Source organism: Panthera pardus, unplaced genomic scaffold, assembly GCF_024362965.1.
Source record: "Panthera pardus isolate Hobbes unplaced genomic scaffold, ASM2436296v1 HiC_scaffold_20, whole genome shotgun sequence".
Lineage (NCBI taxonomy): Eukaryota > Metazoa > Chordata > Mammalia > Carnivora > Felidae > Panthera > Panthera pardus.
The window spans coordinates 72,771,142-72,788,401 of record NW_026526766.1 but is presented as its reverse complement, the minus strand read 5'-3'; the positions used below and the strand labels follow the sequence as shown (position 1 = coordinate 72,788,401).

General features: G+C 40.6%; 1 protein-coding gene across 7 annotated transcripts in view; it reads left to right on the top strand.

The window, feature by feature from the left end:
- Positions 1 to 17,260, top strand: part of ZFP37 (ZFP37 zinc finger protein) — a 46,636-nt gene that overhangs the window by 20,018 nt on the left and 9,358 nt on the right. For 2 of the 7 annotated variants that reach the window (XM_019454155.2, XM_019454150.2), the window contains exons 1-4: positions 4,380 to 6,030; positions 6,343 to 6,425; positions 6,614 to 6,658; positions 12,399 to 12,549. The exons of 1 other annotated variant lie outside the window; for it this stretch is intronic. In XM_019454155.2, coding sequence (XP_019309700.1) covers positions 6,366 to 6,425; positions 6,614 to 6,658; positions 12,399 to 12,549 — 256 coding nt within the window. In that variant the 5' untranslated portion in view covers positions 4,380 to 6,030; positions 6,343 to 6,365. Of the gene's footprint in view, positions 1 to 4,379; positions 6,031 to 6,342; positions 6,659 to 7,276; positions 7,303 to 12,398; positions 12,550 to 17,260 lie in introns of those variants that run through there. 4 more of the 7 variants (XM_019454152.2, XM_019454151.2, XM_053908193.1 and 1 more) reach the window with 4 other exon arrangements.

Here is a 17,260-nt window from a genome sequence, read left to right as displayed (position 1 = left end):
TCTTTTTTTAAAGTTTATTTATTTATTTTGAGAGAGAGAGTAGGGAGGGGCAGAGGGGGGAGAGAGAATCCCAAGCAGGCTCCATGCTGTCAGCACAGAGGCTAATGTGGGTCTTGAACTCATGAACTACAAGAGCATGACCTGAGCCAATATCAAGAGTAGGACGCTTTAGCGACTGAGCCACACAGGCGTCCCTGTTTTTCTTTTCTCAAGTTGTTTTGGCACATATTCAATTTGAGAGTATTGCTAGATTGTCTGCCACCCATCTATGCATATGGGTGAATAATTCCATACTTGATTTTTTTCATATTGGATACTATCAACTTAAAATTTTATCAATATGGGGGTGCCTGGGTGGCTCAGTCGGTTGAGTGTCTGACTTTAGCTCAGGTCATGATCTCACAGTTCGTGAGTTCCAGCCCCGCATCAGGCTGTGTGCTGACAGCTCGGGGCCTGGAACCTGCTTCCAATTCTGTGTCTCCCTCTCTCTCTGTCCCTCTCCCCCTCAGGCTCTGTCTCTTTCTCTCAAAAATAAATAAACGTTAAAAAAATTAAAAAAATTTTTTTTATCATTATGGAAAAGTTCATTGTTTAATTTACATATCTTTAATTATTATTGAGGTACCAGCCTGTTTTTCTATTGGGTTTTTGATCTGTGTCTTTATAGTTGTCTGAAGACATATGTGTCTCAGGACATAATTCAGTCCTTGACCTGCTTAAATTATTTTGTATATTAAAAATACCAGCTTGTAACCTGACTCATCATCTTTCTCTCCTTTAATATACAAGCTTCTTGAAAATTGGTATTACCTTGGTGTTTCTACTTCCTCAGTCCACATTTATATTTCAGTAGAATTCCATAGGGCTCTGTCTTCATCATTATTGTGAAACAATTTCTAGAAAGGCCATCTTACGCTTATCAAATCCAAGGGACATTTTTTTTTTTCCTTATCGTAGTGGATTTTTGGTTGCATCTGACATTTAATGCTTCCCTCTTCTTGCAATATTTTGCCGTTAGTTCCTCTGACACCATTCCCCCTTGATCTTCTTCTCTCTCCCTCTCTCCTCCGTTCCCATCATCAAGCCCTCTTTCTCTTATCCCTCACCAGTTGGAATTTTCCAGGGCTCTCCATCCTTGGTGTCTTGTTTTTTCCATTGTATGTGCTTTCCCTGATTGATTGCATATCCTTTCTAGAATAATCTATAAGAACCACCAGTTTTAGATGTATTTTTATTGTATTTGATTGACTGAAGGCAATATTTGGCTTATAAATTCGTATCAAAGTAAGTAGCTATCACACATCTGCACACGTCTGCGGCACAGATGATTCTACACGTTTTTTTCCTCCTGTGCATGATGCCATTTCTATGGATTGTCTGGCCCATGTTTCCTCTCACCTTATAAGCCACCTGAGAGTAGAGTGGAATACTAAACAGAACTCCCCCCCTCCCCCATCCCCCCACACACATACAGCATGAATAACTTGGAGTATTTGGGCAGTAAGAATTATTTTTATTGTTTAAGCAAGATGAAGTGTCATAAGCTAATGAGAGTAACATAAGAATTCACAAGAAAGTATTCTTAATGTATATGTGTATGACTATAAAGCAAGAAAGTACACTTATTTGGCTTATGAAATAAAATAAAACATCTTTCATAATTTTGTCTATCTATTCTGCTCTGTCTTGTGTATCTCTGTTCCTATCTCTAGGGTGATCACACATCACAGATTGTTCAGGAGAGGCTTTATGTCCCATGTCCAGATATAGTGACTAATTGCACCTCTTTTCACTGTCAAAGCTGTCCTGGTTTGGATGACAAGTTATATTGATAATTATATTAATTATATTTGCCTCTTTACCAAAAGAAATTAATTGATATTCAAAAGACATTCATTAAAGTGTAGTGTAGCATAGTTGGTTAGGAGCATAAGCTCTCAGTCAGACTTTGGGAGTTTACATCGTGGCTGCACCACTAACAAGCTGTGTGACCTTTTGGTGCCTGAAGTTCCTTCTCTGTATAAGGGGATAATAATGGTTTCTCCCTCAGCATGAAATTGGATCAGGGGTCAGCAAACTTTTTTCTGTGAAGGAATAAACAGCAAATATTTTAGACTTGGTGGGCCATATGGTTCTTGTCACAACTACTCAACAGTGTCATTATAGCACAAAAGTAACCATAGACAATATCTAAATGAATGAGCATTATGGTGTTCCAATAAAACTTTATCAAAACAGACAGCAGGCCAGATTTGCCTAAGTGTTGTAGATTGAAGACCCCTGCGTTATTTAAACATGTAAAAAACTATTAATTTAGGACCTCACAAGGCACGAGACTCCCCTGATTTTTGGCATGGAATCTCCCCCCAAAATAGGAGTGTGTGGGTATTCCTAACATAGGGAGCCATCTGAGCAAAGATGTAGAGGTGGGATCACTTTGCTCTCAGGTATGTGAGAAGTGGTATATATCTGCTGTTCTGTTGACACTTTCCTTCTTAATCTTGTTTTCCTGACAAACTCCATCCCACACCCCCACCACCACTACCACTCCAGTCCCTGACCAAGTTATTTACCTCTCACTGTGCCCTACAGCACCAGTCATGCCTCTATCAGGTCACTAGTCACACTACATTGTCACTATCAGATTCTGAGCTCGTTCCTTGCATTACCAAGCAAGACAATAACGAATTGTGTGAGTGAAGGAATGAATGAGCTTTACATTATGGTGGGACTCAATAGACATAAATATGTTTTTAACAAAAAAGCGAAAACTAGGCTGATACTGACACAGGCTTGCCCTGAGTAGCTGTCAGACCAAAGGGGAGAAAAGACAAACACTGGAAATCCCAGTTCTTGGCAATGATGACTGTCATAGTAGAAGACATATGCAGCTGTGCCCATGAAAAGGCACAGATGCCAGGGGACTCTGGGAAAAAACTTAAAACAGGATATTGGCTCCCAGTTTTGAAGCAGGAATAGAAGTTTTCCCGACATATGGTTGGGAAGGACATTCCAGAAGCATCATGGCCACTGTATATGACTTTAAAGAGCTGAGTGAACCCCAAGAATTAATCCATAGTGTCTTTAGGCATTAGTTAGGGCTGGATATTCTGTAGTGATGTTCAAAGACAGACTAAGACATACTAAAATTTTTAAGTTTATTTGAGCAAAAACTCTCTAATTGGGCAGCACCAAACCACAAGGGGTAAGAAGTGCTCCACTGACAAGAGCTAGAGGCAAGACTTTTACAGAGAAGTCGCAGAAGCAAAGCAAGGAAATTATTTGATTGCCTATAGTTTAAACAGTTGTCTTATTTGGGAAAGCCTCATTTGTGATTGGTTGGCCTTAGGTTTTGATTTCGTAACCTTGAGGCATTTACAGGCTTAGGTTTTGGTTTGCTTGGGAGGGTTGCTAAGGCATTCGAACCACCTAAGTCTAATAGTCTCCTTGTTTAATTAATTTAACAGTAATAACACTATTACATGGTATTTATTATTTTTTAAAAACTGCACAGATTCTGAAGTGCTTTCAGCAAACATTCAAACACCCAAATGAATATTTCACAACCTTCCTCTTCTTGACAAATGAGAGAACTGAGGGAAAGCAGCTAGCCCAAAGCCACAGAGCAAGTTCAAGACCAGGTTGAGAGGAGGTTTCAGGGGTTTGGGATTATCCTTCAGAGTTTATCCTCAAACACTTCCCCTCTGCTGCCATCTGAGGTGTCTTTAGCAGTGGCTGAGTTTTCCCATCCCAATCTGGGACAGCATTCCCAGGAGGGGAACATTTGAATTCCATTTTCCAGGATGACTGGCTGGAGGTCACCAGATGAAAGCATTCTGACTTTCCCTCTCCCAGTGCTCGGTCTCAGGGAGAATACTGCTCCATCCTGACTTTTCCACCCCAATTGAAACCTAAATTAAATAACCTACCTCAGTAAGCATATTTTATCATTATTTTACCTAATATTGGGGAAGTGAGGCAATGTGTTGTAGATCAACTGACTCTGGCTGAGCCTCACGCTCCTCTTTGGCTTAATAACGGGAGCGGCTTCTCCTATTCCCCCACCCCACTTCCCCATCTTTATTTGCACCTTGCACTGCGTGTCTCTTTTCTACACATCTTAGCGGGAGCGGTTCCCTGACTCTATCCTCAGAAACCTGGGATTCTTTGTTGCTCCCGCATTGTCCCAGTACATCTTTTCTGTAGCTCCCGTATTCCACTTCTACCTTGCCTTGCTCTCAGGATTCTCTGCTGTACGGCACTAACACCTACTCGAAATATGGCGCCTCCCGTTCCGTCACACTCTCCGCTCACTAGGCGCAGCCATATTAATCTGCCTGGCTCAGCCCGACCTAACACCTGGAAAGTCTCGCGATAGAAGCAGGTCGAGGGCTGCGCCTGCTTCCGCCGTTAACACCCGAGAGTCCGCAGCCCTCACGGTGGGAGGGGGTGGACTTGTCGCTCAGCTGAGGTCCCCGCAGGAGAGGCTGGGAGTTGAGGGGTCCGGTTCACAGAAAACGAGGTTTCAGTCACTGGCTGCGGTATTGGGAGTAAGGGCATCATGTTTGATCAGCGATTGAGCATCTCTAGCGGTCCGTAATTTTCGGTCTTTGGTTAGTAATTAAGCGGGCCTGCCCCAAATCACGATTGCCGCCCGGTATAGGTTGGTATTTAGTGATGCTGCTGGTAGTAGTGGACTCTGAGGAGGGTCAGCGACTGATTGGGAATTTGTGGGACTAGTGATGGAGCGTGTCTTTGTGATTCTGAGTCCCTCGGGTTGGGGTCACATAGAAATCAATGATTGGGCCCTGAAGACAGATATCCGTCTTTAGGGTTATGTTAGGTCAATGTGTGGGGGGCTGTATTGGGCAGCTGTTAGGAGCTTGTGTGATAGCTTAGGGAGCAGATGGTTTGCGACTAGTGATTGGGGCTCCAGCCCTGAATTGTAACGGTTTGCATTCAGGCTGCATTCCACACGCATATTGTGCTGGGTTTTCTTGCATGGGTTTATGCCTGTAAGGATGTGAGGGTCAGGGAGAGTTCCCATCCTTCCCCCAAAGGTTTTGTTTCCACTCTTGGATCTATCTGGTCAATAGACTTGAGGCAGTTTATATTCTCTGCTACTGTCTTGTAGCTAGCTAAGTACTTCAAGCCAAAGCCTCTCAAAAACCCTCTCTCAAAGCTCCTTTGCTTTCTCCCTGTCTTCTTTCAATGCATGTGCTCTCTCTGGACAGTTTCAACCACACTCATTGCATCACCTTCCACCTTGAAAGCCATGACTTGCCAATCTATAGCACCAGCCTAGACATTTCTAATAAGCTCCAGATTCACAGTAGCCAGCTGTCTCCTACACATCTCTGTGGGGTTCACTCACAGAACCTCAATCTTAACATGATAGAAATAGAATATATCTTCTTAGTTCTCCATACTTCACCTGCTCATCCTACTATGTTCATCATCATGAAGAGTCACCCTTACTTCAGATGGCCATAGTAAAAATCCTGTAGACATCGAGTTTTCTCCCCAGCCTTCTTCTCCCCATGTCCAATCAATCTTCTGATCATGGTGATTTAGCCTCCCTGACATCTCTCCAGTTTGTCCTCCCCATTCCCACTGCTGTGGTCCTAGTTCAGACTGCATCTTCCCTTGCCCTAAATTTGTATCAGGAAGCCCTTGTAGCAGAGTGTTGCAAACTAAGGGAAAGTCAGAGGAAGGAATGGCTGATTCTATCCAGGAAAGGCTTTTTAGAGGAGGTGACATTTGAACTGAGCCTATACATTTGAAGTGGTCCTATAAGTCTATTGATGACAGTGACTGTTACGGCTTATTAAATGTATCAAGCTAGTGAATTGTGCCCTTTAGGACTTCATTGATAAGAGTTTGGGTTAAGAGGTCAGTAGGACAATAGCTGCTAAAAATAACAATCTTTTTTTTTTTAATTTAAAAAGTAGCCGTTTATTTTAGAAAAACTGGAAAATGAAAATGCTAAATACAAGTCAATAGAAATCACTTTTAATCCTACCACCAAAGGTAACCATAACATTTTGATGTATGTCCTTTCAGACATATTTTTGTTCCTTTCAAATATATTTCTTTTCAGTATATATATTGTTTTATAACCTATTTTTTTTTGCTTTGTAATACAACAAGAACATTTTTCCAAGTCTGTAAATTCTTCTCTAAGATACTTTAATGATTGTCTAGTATTCTGTCCTTCCATAACTGATTTAACCAGTCCCTATTGTTGAACATCTAGGTAGTGATAAAGCAGCATTGTGATGAATATCCTTGCATATATATCTTTATGTGTGTCCATGCTTTTTTTTTTTTTTTTTTTTTTAGGATAAATATCTAATTATAGATTTATGGGGCCAAAGGAGGAGGAGAAACTTTTTAAATGTATAAAGGAATACACATTCACAAAGGTAAAACATACCGTGACCTGACCTTTTCAGAACTGTAAGTTAATAAGTTGATGTTATCACAGCATAATCTTTTGTGGTCTCTCTGAAAGACACTTTTGAAAGGGGCAGGAATTCACAGGGCAGGCCCAGACTCTTAAGGTGGTCTTCTTTTTATCCCCTCCCTGCTCATCCCAGCTCTGTCTTTACAGATACCTGTGCCTTCTGAAGAGCAACAGAAAATGACCAAGTCTCAGGTGAGTGAGTTATTTATACCCCATTTTGTTTTCCATTGTATTTGAGGCAGTTTAAAAGAATTAATTCAATTAAATGAAAAAAAAATGTTAATAGAAATCAGGAAAAATAAAATAGAGGGTCTAGACCAAGGAAATGCAAAATATAGTGATACAAGTTATAGGATCTTTTTCACAGTTCATTAAAGTTGAGCATATCCTCTGCAAAGATATGATTTACATTACACATGATGATATTTTCTTGAGGGAATGAAAGCATTTTTGTCACTTAGGTTTAAAGTTATTCTCTTGATGGGTCTGCATACATATGATATAGTAGGCAGTATCCTTAACACTTAACCAATCCTTGATAAATTCTGTAGGAGGCTTCTCCAGAGCTATTTCTTAAACCGTCTCTCAAAATAACAATAGGGCATAATAACAAGGCATAATCCAATTTGAAGGCAGTAAAATCATGGGGCCCAAGTACATAGCTGCCAAAAAATTTACCTTGATCCACAAATTAAAGGTTGTAAAATTGGTCCAAGGAATTAACATTATTAAAGATCATAATAGTATCAATTTTAATTTGCAGTTTTTAACCAATAAATAATCAAATATTTTTCCTTTAAAATGCAATAGGTTGAGACCCTCAAAGTGTATATCAAGTGAGTATGCTTCATGGATAGTGGAAATCAAGTGAATTTGCTCATTTCTGTTGGTTTATTGCTCAGCTAAACACTGCTAGCAAACATCTTAATGGTTATGATTGTCATATGGTTTTAAATGGTTTTATTTGAAGGTATATATTATTGAATTTTTATCTGTAATGTTCCATTGGTTATACCCACCATGTAGCACACAGTTTGAGTGAGTATAGTCGTCTTCAAAGTGGGGAGCATCCATTCCTAGAAGATGTGCGAGATGATGCACTGGGGTATGGGGAGAAAAGAGAATTAGGTACATATATTCTTAATGTCATAATATCTCAGTGTTGAAGTGTTTATATATAATTTATGGGGTTTTTTTTTTGAAAAAGGTATATGTTATTGATGTACGTGCTTGTTTTTTAACTGAAAAATATCAAGAGTCACCTCATTAGAACAAAAGACACTCCTATCACCCAAGAAATTCCGAGGATTTTAGGAGCCCTGTATCAAGAACCAGAGTCAAAGACCAAATACTAGAACAAAAGATGCTTATCACACCTTTATTGCTTAGGAAGTTACAAAAGTTTTAGGAATTCTGACTAGGAGCCAGGGATGAAGACCAAAATATATATTTCTTATTGTATCACAGTATCCGGTGTCTGATTTTAAAAGTCTGGGGACTACTGGGTTATGTACCTGTAATTCTGCACCCAATTCTAATGTGTGGGGGTTCTTTCCTATACCACCGAGCAATCTGCTGACACCAGCTGGCTGTCCTACAATTCAGCTCAATTTTGACACTACCTGATGAAGTTTGGGGGTGATGGTGGGGTGGTCTGGAGCCAACGGCCAAGAAAGAATTCTTGAAGATGTCTTTGGTGCAAAAAGGTGATCTTATCAAAGCATGGGAACAGGGCCTGTGGGTAGAAAGAGCTGCACTGGGGTCATGACGGGTAACTCATTATATGCCCTCAGGTTGGGAGAGGATCAGGGTAGAGTAAGTCTCTAAGGAATTTTGGAAGCAAGGTTCCAGGACCTTGAGGGGCTAGCTGTTGCTAGGGAAGTGCCATTTATTACTGTTTAATAAAACCACAGTCATGAGACCCTTCCGATATATGTCAGGGGGCCATAAGCTTGGAGTATGATTGCCAGCATATATCTTGGGGCAGTTGAGATAAAGGAAGTAGACTTACAGGATCCTCGAGGTTGGGATAATGTTAAGCTAATGTTCTCTTTTGCCCACAGCAAAGGGTCATCCTTGAGGCAGCTGAGCTTCTAGAGGGAGGTCACTCTGCTAGTCTCAAGGACTTGTCAGTGGGCTATAGGCAGTAAGAGAATTTTTCATTTGCCTTAGTTTCCCACATTACCATGGCAAGCACTTAAACCCCTTTCCTTTGTTCTTGGGTAGCTAGCAGTGTCCAAGAATATCACACGTATTCCACTGGGTGGGAGGGATGGTGTGCCAGCCTGTATTTTGCCCCCAGCTTGCCGCATGCTCCCTCATCACTACCCACCTAGAGGTAGTATCAGATACTATAGGTCAAGGGCTCCCACAAGACTGCCCTTCACTTCAGATTCTGATTGGTAGAGAAAAATCTGTTATAAGATGGCCGACAGGACTGATAGAAAAATTCCAGTCCCCGACCAAAGACTCCCCTTCCAGGTTCTTCTTCCTACTCTGCTTGCCTCACACATGCACCAGATTAGTACTAATGCGGAATGTGGAAGTAACAGACTATAAATTGTTCCCCCCTGTTCACTCAGGGCTCAGACCTCTGGAGAGTGATCTCCTGTAGCGTGTTGGTGTGAAATAAACCTCCTGCCTTTCAAGATCTCTGAGTGCCATTTGGTTCTTCTGCTGGGTGATCCAGACCAGGTTCCATTACACGGTCACTAGTCTTAAGTTGTTACCTCTGCTTCTGACTGACTAGCTATAAACAGAGGTTCCCACAACCCCCTCCTTTGGTTTTATTAATTTGCTAGAGTGGCTCATAATGAGGACTCAGAAAACCAATTTACCCACTAGATTGCCAGTTTATTACAAAGGATTTTAAAGGATACAAATCAACAGTCAGATGAAGACATATATAAGACAGAGTCCTGAACAAAGGAGAATGGAGTTCAAGGCCTGGCACGTGGAAGCATTCTGGTTCATGAACTTGGAGGTTCTCTGAATTCTCTCCACTTGGGTCTTTGTGGAGGCTTTATTACGTGGGCTTGATTGATTAAATAATTGGCCATTGGTGATCCATTGAACCTCCCAACTCCACCTCCCTCTCCAAAAATCAGGAGTAGGACTGGAAGTTTTAATTCTCTATTCTTGGTTGGCTCCCCTGGTGACCAGCCACCCTCTCCTTAGGTGCCCCCCCCCCCCCCCCCCCGCCACTCCCCGCAAGCATCTCATTAACATAATAAGAGAACTTTATCACTTTCAGCACAGGAAATTCCAAGGGTTTTAATTTTTTTTATGTTTATTTATTTTTGAGAGAGAGGGAGACACAGAATCCAAAGAAGGCTCCAGGCTCTGAGCTGTCAGCACAGAGCCTGACTCGGGGCTCGAACCCACGAACCATGAGACCATGGTTAGCCGAAGTCAGATGCTTGACCACCGACGTAGCCACCCAGACACCCCTCCAAGGGTTTTAGGAGCTCTATGCTAGGAACTACAAAGACCAAATATAAATTTCTTATTATAAATCACATTATCACCGTACTTTTGGTACTGTAACTGAACTAACATGAGTTTGCTCCTTGGTGAGTCAGAGATAGAAACTACACCAGGTAGAGTTATTGCACAAAGGAAACTTTTATTTGCAGTAAATAAGGAGATCCCAGGGAATAACTTCCAAAGCTGTGACACCCTGAGCAGGGGTGTGTGGGCTCTTTTTATTTAGGGTTTAGGATGAATATTGAGAAAGTGGAGCTTTGCCATTGCACGTAAAGGCAGGCAGAAGTTTGTAGAGGCGTACTTAGAAAACATGCCTATGCATGCATCATATGTTAACCTCGAGGAAGCTTGTGCTTCTTTTAGGGCAGACACTTTAACATTATAATGGGGAGGTCAGACAAGGGTAAGGGGCTGTGGGCAAGCTCTGAGAGCCAGTAAAAACTGGATGGGGTCTTGGGTTCCTTACCTTGGGTAAGAAATTCAGGGCCTTGCTTACTTTTGAAACAGCACTGGGAGTTTTACCATTGATTTACGGTTAGGCTGTTTCCTAGCCTGGTAGAGACTGTTGGTTTTCTGCATTCCCTTTGTTCCCTTAAAATCCTTAACTACTGAGGTTTTTGCATTTAATTCTAGCCTTAGGAAGCTCTGCAAGAAATGTGCACAGGCAAGTAGAACCCAGAGGGCGTAGATCGAGGGAAAACAGTTGGGGGCCTAAAATGACTTCTCACAGAAGCTCTGTCTTGTCTTTTTCTGGGGACCTTTAACTCCTTCTGCTTCCAGTACCAGCGTATCTCCTCATTTCCGGACATCGTTTTCCTCTATCCCATCTCAACCAACTTCCATAGTCCTATTCTAGATATATAATCACCAATAACTGTACCTCCAAGCATTTCATTCTGGCCATTATTTCTGTTTCTGGTTTGTTTACGGTAGTACCTTGACTCCAGTAATTCTCCACTTTCATCCAAAGCTCTGATCCATTGATCCTCCACTTTTTCAGTGTCCTTTACACCCCACTCCCTACTTCTTACTTCTCGCTTTTCTCAGCTTGAATTCCATGCCTCATGGTTTTTATCTGAGCCACCGTCATCCCACTATAATCTAATTGCCTAGTCATTATTGCCACTTGGCCAGATCTACAAGATCTATTATAATAGGCTATCTCAAAGTTAATTTGGACCAATAGAATTTTTATGGTAAAATCCATATAACATAAAATTTTCCATTTTAATCATTTTTAAGTGTGCAATTCAGTAGTATTATGTTCACAATTTGTGAATCCATCACCACTATTTCCAAAACTTTTTCATCACTCCAAACAGAAACTATGTACCCATTGAGCGATAACTCACTTTTCTACCTTACCCCCACAGCCCTCGGTCACCTCAAAACTACTTCTGGCTCTGTGAGTTTACTTATTCTAGATATTTCATATAATTGGAGAGGGGGAGACACAGAATCCGAAGCAGGCTCCAGGCTCTGAGCTGTCAGCACAGAGCCTGACATGAGGCTCCAACTCGTGAGCCATGAGATCATGACCTGAGCCAAAGTCGGGTGCTTAGCTGACTGAGCCACCCAGGCACCCCTGTTCTCTAGAGCATTTTAAAGCAAATCCCATGTATGGCATTTCATCAGTATATACTTGTTTTACAGATTGTTGTTGTCTTCATTTTATGAACTGATACTGGTTTTCCCTATAGTGGTTTCCTTTTAAAATCATGAATTTAAGTCAAAAAGTTGAATTGAAACTCTTAAGTCAGTAATAGTGCAAGTGACATGCAGATATGTAAAAATTGTGAAAGCAGCGTATGAATAAATGATTTCTGAGAGCATTATTCTGAAGTACTTAAAATTCCTTGAGTTTGCCATGTTCTTTTTCATGTCGCCATAGCTTTTTTCATATGCCTTTCTCCATCTAGAATGATCTTTCTTCCTCTTCCATATCTTACTGGAGTTTACGCCATTCATTTTTTACATTTCAAAAAAGTTATTTTATCTTTACTTTTTTTAAAATTATTTTTACATTTTTCATTATTCATTTTGCCTAACTACATCTTCTACAAAGCCCAACTCAACCTCCCAAAGTAGAATCATTCTTTCTTTCCTATTTGTATTGTAACTTATTTAACACCCTGTAGCTTTTATATATTTACTTGTTTGCCTCCATCTACTAGTCTGTAAACTTCCTGTCTTTTGTTCATACTAGTATTCTGAGCACCAAATAATGCAGGCTGTGTGGTTGCCTAGTAAGTGCTTATTGATGGAAAGAGAGGATGAATGGTTCTCCATAGCAAAGGTTTCCTAATAGGTGTTCTGCTTCTCCCACATAGTAAAACTGGCCTCATAGTATAAACATCTTTAATTTATTAAGATGGACTCTGCATGATTAAAACAGCAGTGACTCCTGGTACATGCTTTACACATCACCTAGCGTTTTTCACTTTAGATTGAACAGGAACGTCCTGTACAGAAATTTGTGTCATTCAAGGATGTGACTGTGGACTTCACTTGGGAGGAGTGGCAGCAGCTGGATTCTGCTCAAAGAAACCTATACAGGGATGTGATGCTGGAGAACTATAGCAACCTTGTCTCAGTGGGTAAGTGTCATAGACTCTGAGTCTAAAGTTCTTTCTTGGCCAGCAAGAAAGCAGAGACAGGATTAAAATATGAGAGATGGCTAATGTCTGGGAAAAGACAAGAGCCCCAAATAAGGGACCTTGCTCCATATTTATTAAGATCAGAAGGCTTACAAATGTGATGGGCATGCATGAAGAGACAATGAATCTGTGAACATTAACTCATGGGCATGAAGGAAAGGGGGTTTTGAAGATATACGGTGTTTGGGGGTTTGGCTCAATATAAAACAAAATCCTGGCACCAGGCAGATGGGCCGATGGTTGTTAACAGCAGACAGGAGGCGCTGTGTCTGTTTCTCTTAGCTAGCCCAGGGCATAAGACAGAGCACCTCAGGGTTAACAAGGCACCTTTCTTTTGTTAATCAGCTCCCTTCTGGGCAGCATCACCTGCAGCACAGCAGTCTATAGCCCTATTTACCTGTTTACCTAATTTGGTCCTTCCTGTGAAAGCAGCTTTCTGCCATAGTACTAAATTGGGGGTGCTTTTTCCCTGAATACCTAATCTGGCTTACCTCATATACCTTTGTATAGGGGGTTTTTGCCCCCCTTTCTATTCTGGGGGCATTTGCTCCCCCCCCCCCCCCGCCCCCGCTTTATTCTGGGGGCCTAATCTTGTTTACCCAAGCTTGGGTGTGAGCATCCCATGGCTTTGTAATTCTTTATGCCTTGTTAGCCCATCAGTACAGGCTCAGGGAATTCCTAAGCTTATTCCTCACAGGTAAGGACATCACTCAGAGGGTACTAGGGACTAATTACCTATTGCTATGTAACAATCACTTCAAAATTTAGTAGCTTAAAACAAACAATTTTTACTAACAATTTCTGTAGGTCAGGAATTTGGAAGGGCTTAGCTGGGTGGTTCTGGCATGTGGTCCCCTATGGTTGTAATCAGATATTAGCAGGGACTGCAGTCATCTGAAGGCTTGACTGACAGAGTAGGATCCATTTCTTTTCTTTACTTTTTTTTTTTTTTAAAGAAGTTGCAATTTATTTATTTTTAATTAAAAAATTGTTTATGTTTATTTATTTATTTTTTTAAATATGAAATTTATTGTCAAATTGGTTTCCATATAACACCCAGTGCTCATCCCAACAGGTGCCCTCCTCAATGCCCATCACCCACCCTCCCCTCCCTTCCACCCCCCATCAACTCTCAGTTTGTTCTCAGTTTTCAAGAGTCTCTTATGTTTTGGCTCCCTCCCTCTCTAACCTTTTTTTTTTTTTTTTTTTATGCCTTCCCCTCCCTCATGGTCTTCTGTTAAGTTTCTCAGGATCCACATAAGAGTGAAAACACATGGTATCTGTCTTTCTCTGTATGACTTACTTCACTTAGCATAACACTCTCCAGTTCCATCCACGTTGCTACAAAGGGCCATATTTCATTCTTTCGCATTGCCACGTAGTACTCCATTGTGTATATAAACCACAATTTCTTTATCCATTCATCAGTTGATGGACATTTAGGCTCTTTCCATAATTTGGCTATTATTGAAAGTGCTGCTATAAACATTGGGGGTACAAGTGCCCTTACTCATCAGCACTCCTGTATCCCTTGGGTAAATTCCTAGCAGTGCTATTGTTGGGTCATAGGGTAGATCTATTTTTAATTTTTTGAGGAACCTCCACACTTTTCCAGAGCGGCTGCACCGGTTTGCATTCCCACCAACAGTGCAAGAGGGTTCCCGTTTCTCCACATCCTCTCCAGCGTCTATAGTCTCCTGATTTGTTCATTTTGGCCACTCTGACTGGCGTGAGGTGATATCTGAGTGTGGTTTTGATTTGTATTTCCCTGACGAGGAGCGATGTTGAGCATCTTTTCATGTGCCTGTTGGCCATCCGGATGTCTTCTTTAGAGAAGTGTCTATTCATGTTTTCTGCCCATTTCTTCACTGGATTGTTTGTTTTTCAGGTGTGGGGTTTGGTGAGCTCTTTATAGATTTTGGATACCAGCCCTTTGTCTGATATGTCATTTGCAAATATCTTTTCCCATTCCGTTGGTTGCCTTTTAGTTTTGTTGATTGTTTCCTTTTCAGTGCAGAAGCTTTTTGTCTTCATGAGGTCCCAATAGTTCATTTTTGCTTTTAATTCCCTTGCCTTTGGGGATGTGTCAAGTAAGAAATTGCTGCGGCTGAGGTCAGAGAGGTCTTTTCCTGCTTTCTGCTCTAGGGTTTTGATGGTTTCCTGTCTCACATTCAGGTCCTTTATCCATTTTGAGTTTATTTTTGTGAATGGTGTAAGAGAGTGGTCTAGTTTCATCCTTCTGCAGGTTGCTGTCCAGTTCTCCCAGCACCATTTGTTGAAGAGACTGTCTTTTTTCCATTGGATATTCTTTCCTGCTTTGTCAAAGATTAGTTAGCCATACTTTTGTGGGTCTAATTCTGGGGTTTCTATTCTATTCCATTGGTCTATGTGTCTGTTTTTGTGTCAATACCATGCTGTCTTGATGATTACAGCTTTGTAGTAGAGACTAAAGTCTGGGATTGTGATGCCTCCCACTTTGGTCTTCTTCACTACCACTTTGGCTATTCGGGATCTTTTGTGGTTCCATACAAATTTTAGGATTGCTTGTTCTAGCTTCAAGAAGAATGCTGGTGCAATTTTGATTGGGATTGCATTGAATGTGTATGTAGATTGCTTTGGGTAGTATTGACAGTTTAACAATATTTATTCTTCCAATCTATGAGCATGGAATGTTTTTCCATTTCTTTATATCTTCTTCAATTTCCTTCATAAGCTTTCTATAGTTTTCAGCATACAGATCTTTTACATCTTTGGTTAGGTTTATTCCTAGGTATTTTATGCTTCTTGGTGCAATTGTGAATGGGATCCGTTTCTTTATTTGTCTTTCTGTTGCTTCATTATTAGTGTATAAGAATGCAGCTGATTTCTGTACATTGATTTTGTCTCCTGCAACTGCTGAATTCATGTAGCAGTTCTAGCAGACTTTTGGTGGAGTCTATCAGGTTTTGCATGTATAAGATCATGTCATCTGCAAAAGTGAAAGCTTGACTTTCTTTGCCAATTTTGATGCCTTGATTTCCTTTTGTTTGATTGCTGATACTAGCACTTCCAACACTGTTAAACAACAGCGGTGAGAGTGGACATCCCTGTCGTGTTCCTGATCTCAGGCGGAAAACTCTCAGTTTTTCCCCATTGACGATGATATTAGCTGTGGGCTTTTCATAAATGGCTTTTATGATGTTTAAGTATGTTCCTTCTATCCTGACTTTCTCAAGGGTTTTTATTAAGAAAGGATGCTGAATTTTGTCAAATGCTTTTTCTGCATCGATTGACAAGATCATATGGCTCTTATCTTTTCTTTTATTAATGGGATGTATCACATTGATTGATTTGTGAATGTTGAAGCAGACCTGCATCCCAGGAATGAATCCCATTTGATCATGGTGAATAGTTCTTTTTATATGCTGTTGAATTTGATTTGTTAGTGTCTTATTGAGAATTTTTGCATCCATATTCATCAGGGATATTGGCCTGTGGTTCTCTTTTTTTGCTGGGTCTCTGTCTGGTTTAGGAATCAAAGTAATTCTGGCTTCATAGAATGAGTCTGGAAGTTTTCCTTCCCTTTCTATTTTTTGGAACAGCTTGAGAAGGATAGGTATTATCTCTGCTTTAAATGTCTGGTGGAACTCCCCTGGGAAGCCATCTGGTCCTGGACTCTTATTTGTTGGGAGATTTTTGATTCAATTTCTTTGCTGGTTATGGGTCTGTTCAAGTTTTTTATTTCTTCCTGTTTGAGTTTTGGAAGTGTGTGGGTGTTTAGGAATTTGTCCATTTCTTCCAGGTTGTCCAGTTTGTTGGCATATAATTTTTCATAGTATTCCCTGATAATTGCTTGTGTTTCTGAGCGATTGGTTGTAATAATTCCATTTTCATTCATGATTTTATATATTTGTGTCATCTCCCTTTTCTTTTTGAGAAGGCTGGCTAGAGGTTTGTCAATTTTGTTTAATTTTTCAAAGAAACCAACTCTTGGTTTCATTAATCTGCTCTACAATTTTTTAAAATTCTATATTGTTTATTTCTGCTCTGATCTTTATTATTTCTCTTCTTCTGCTGGGTTTGGGGTGTCTTTGCTGTTCTGCTTCTATTTCCTTTAGGTGTGCTGTTAGATTTTGTATTTGGGATTTTTCTTGTTTCTTGAGATAGGCCTGGATGGCAATGTATTTTCCTCTCAGGACTGCCTTCGCTGCATCCCAAAGCATTTGGATTGTTGTATTTTAATTTTCATTTGTTTCCATATATTTTTAAATTTCTTCTCTAATTGCCTGGTTGACCCATTCATTCTTTATTAGGGTGTTCTTTAACCTCCATGCTTTTGGAGGTTTTCCAGACTTTTTCCTGTGGTTGCTTTCAAGCTTCATAGCATTGTGGTCTGAAAGTGTGCATGGTATGATCTCAATTCTCGTATACTTATGAAGGGCTGTTCTGTGACACAGTATGTGATCTATCTTGGAGAATGTTCCTTGTGCACTCGAGAAGAAAGTATATTCTGTTGCTTTGGGATGCAGAGTTCTAAATATATGTCAAGTCCATCTGATCCGATGTATCATTCAGGGCTCTTGTTTCTTTAGTGATCCTGTATCTAGATGATCTATCCATTGTTGTAAGTGGAGTATTAAAGTCCCCTGCAATTACCACATTCTTATCAATA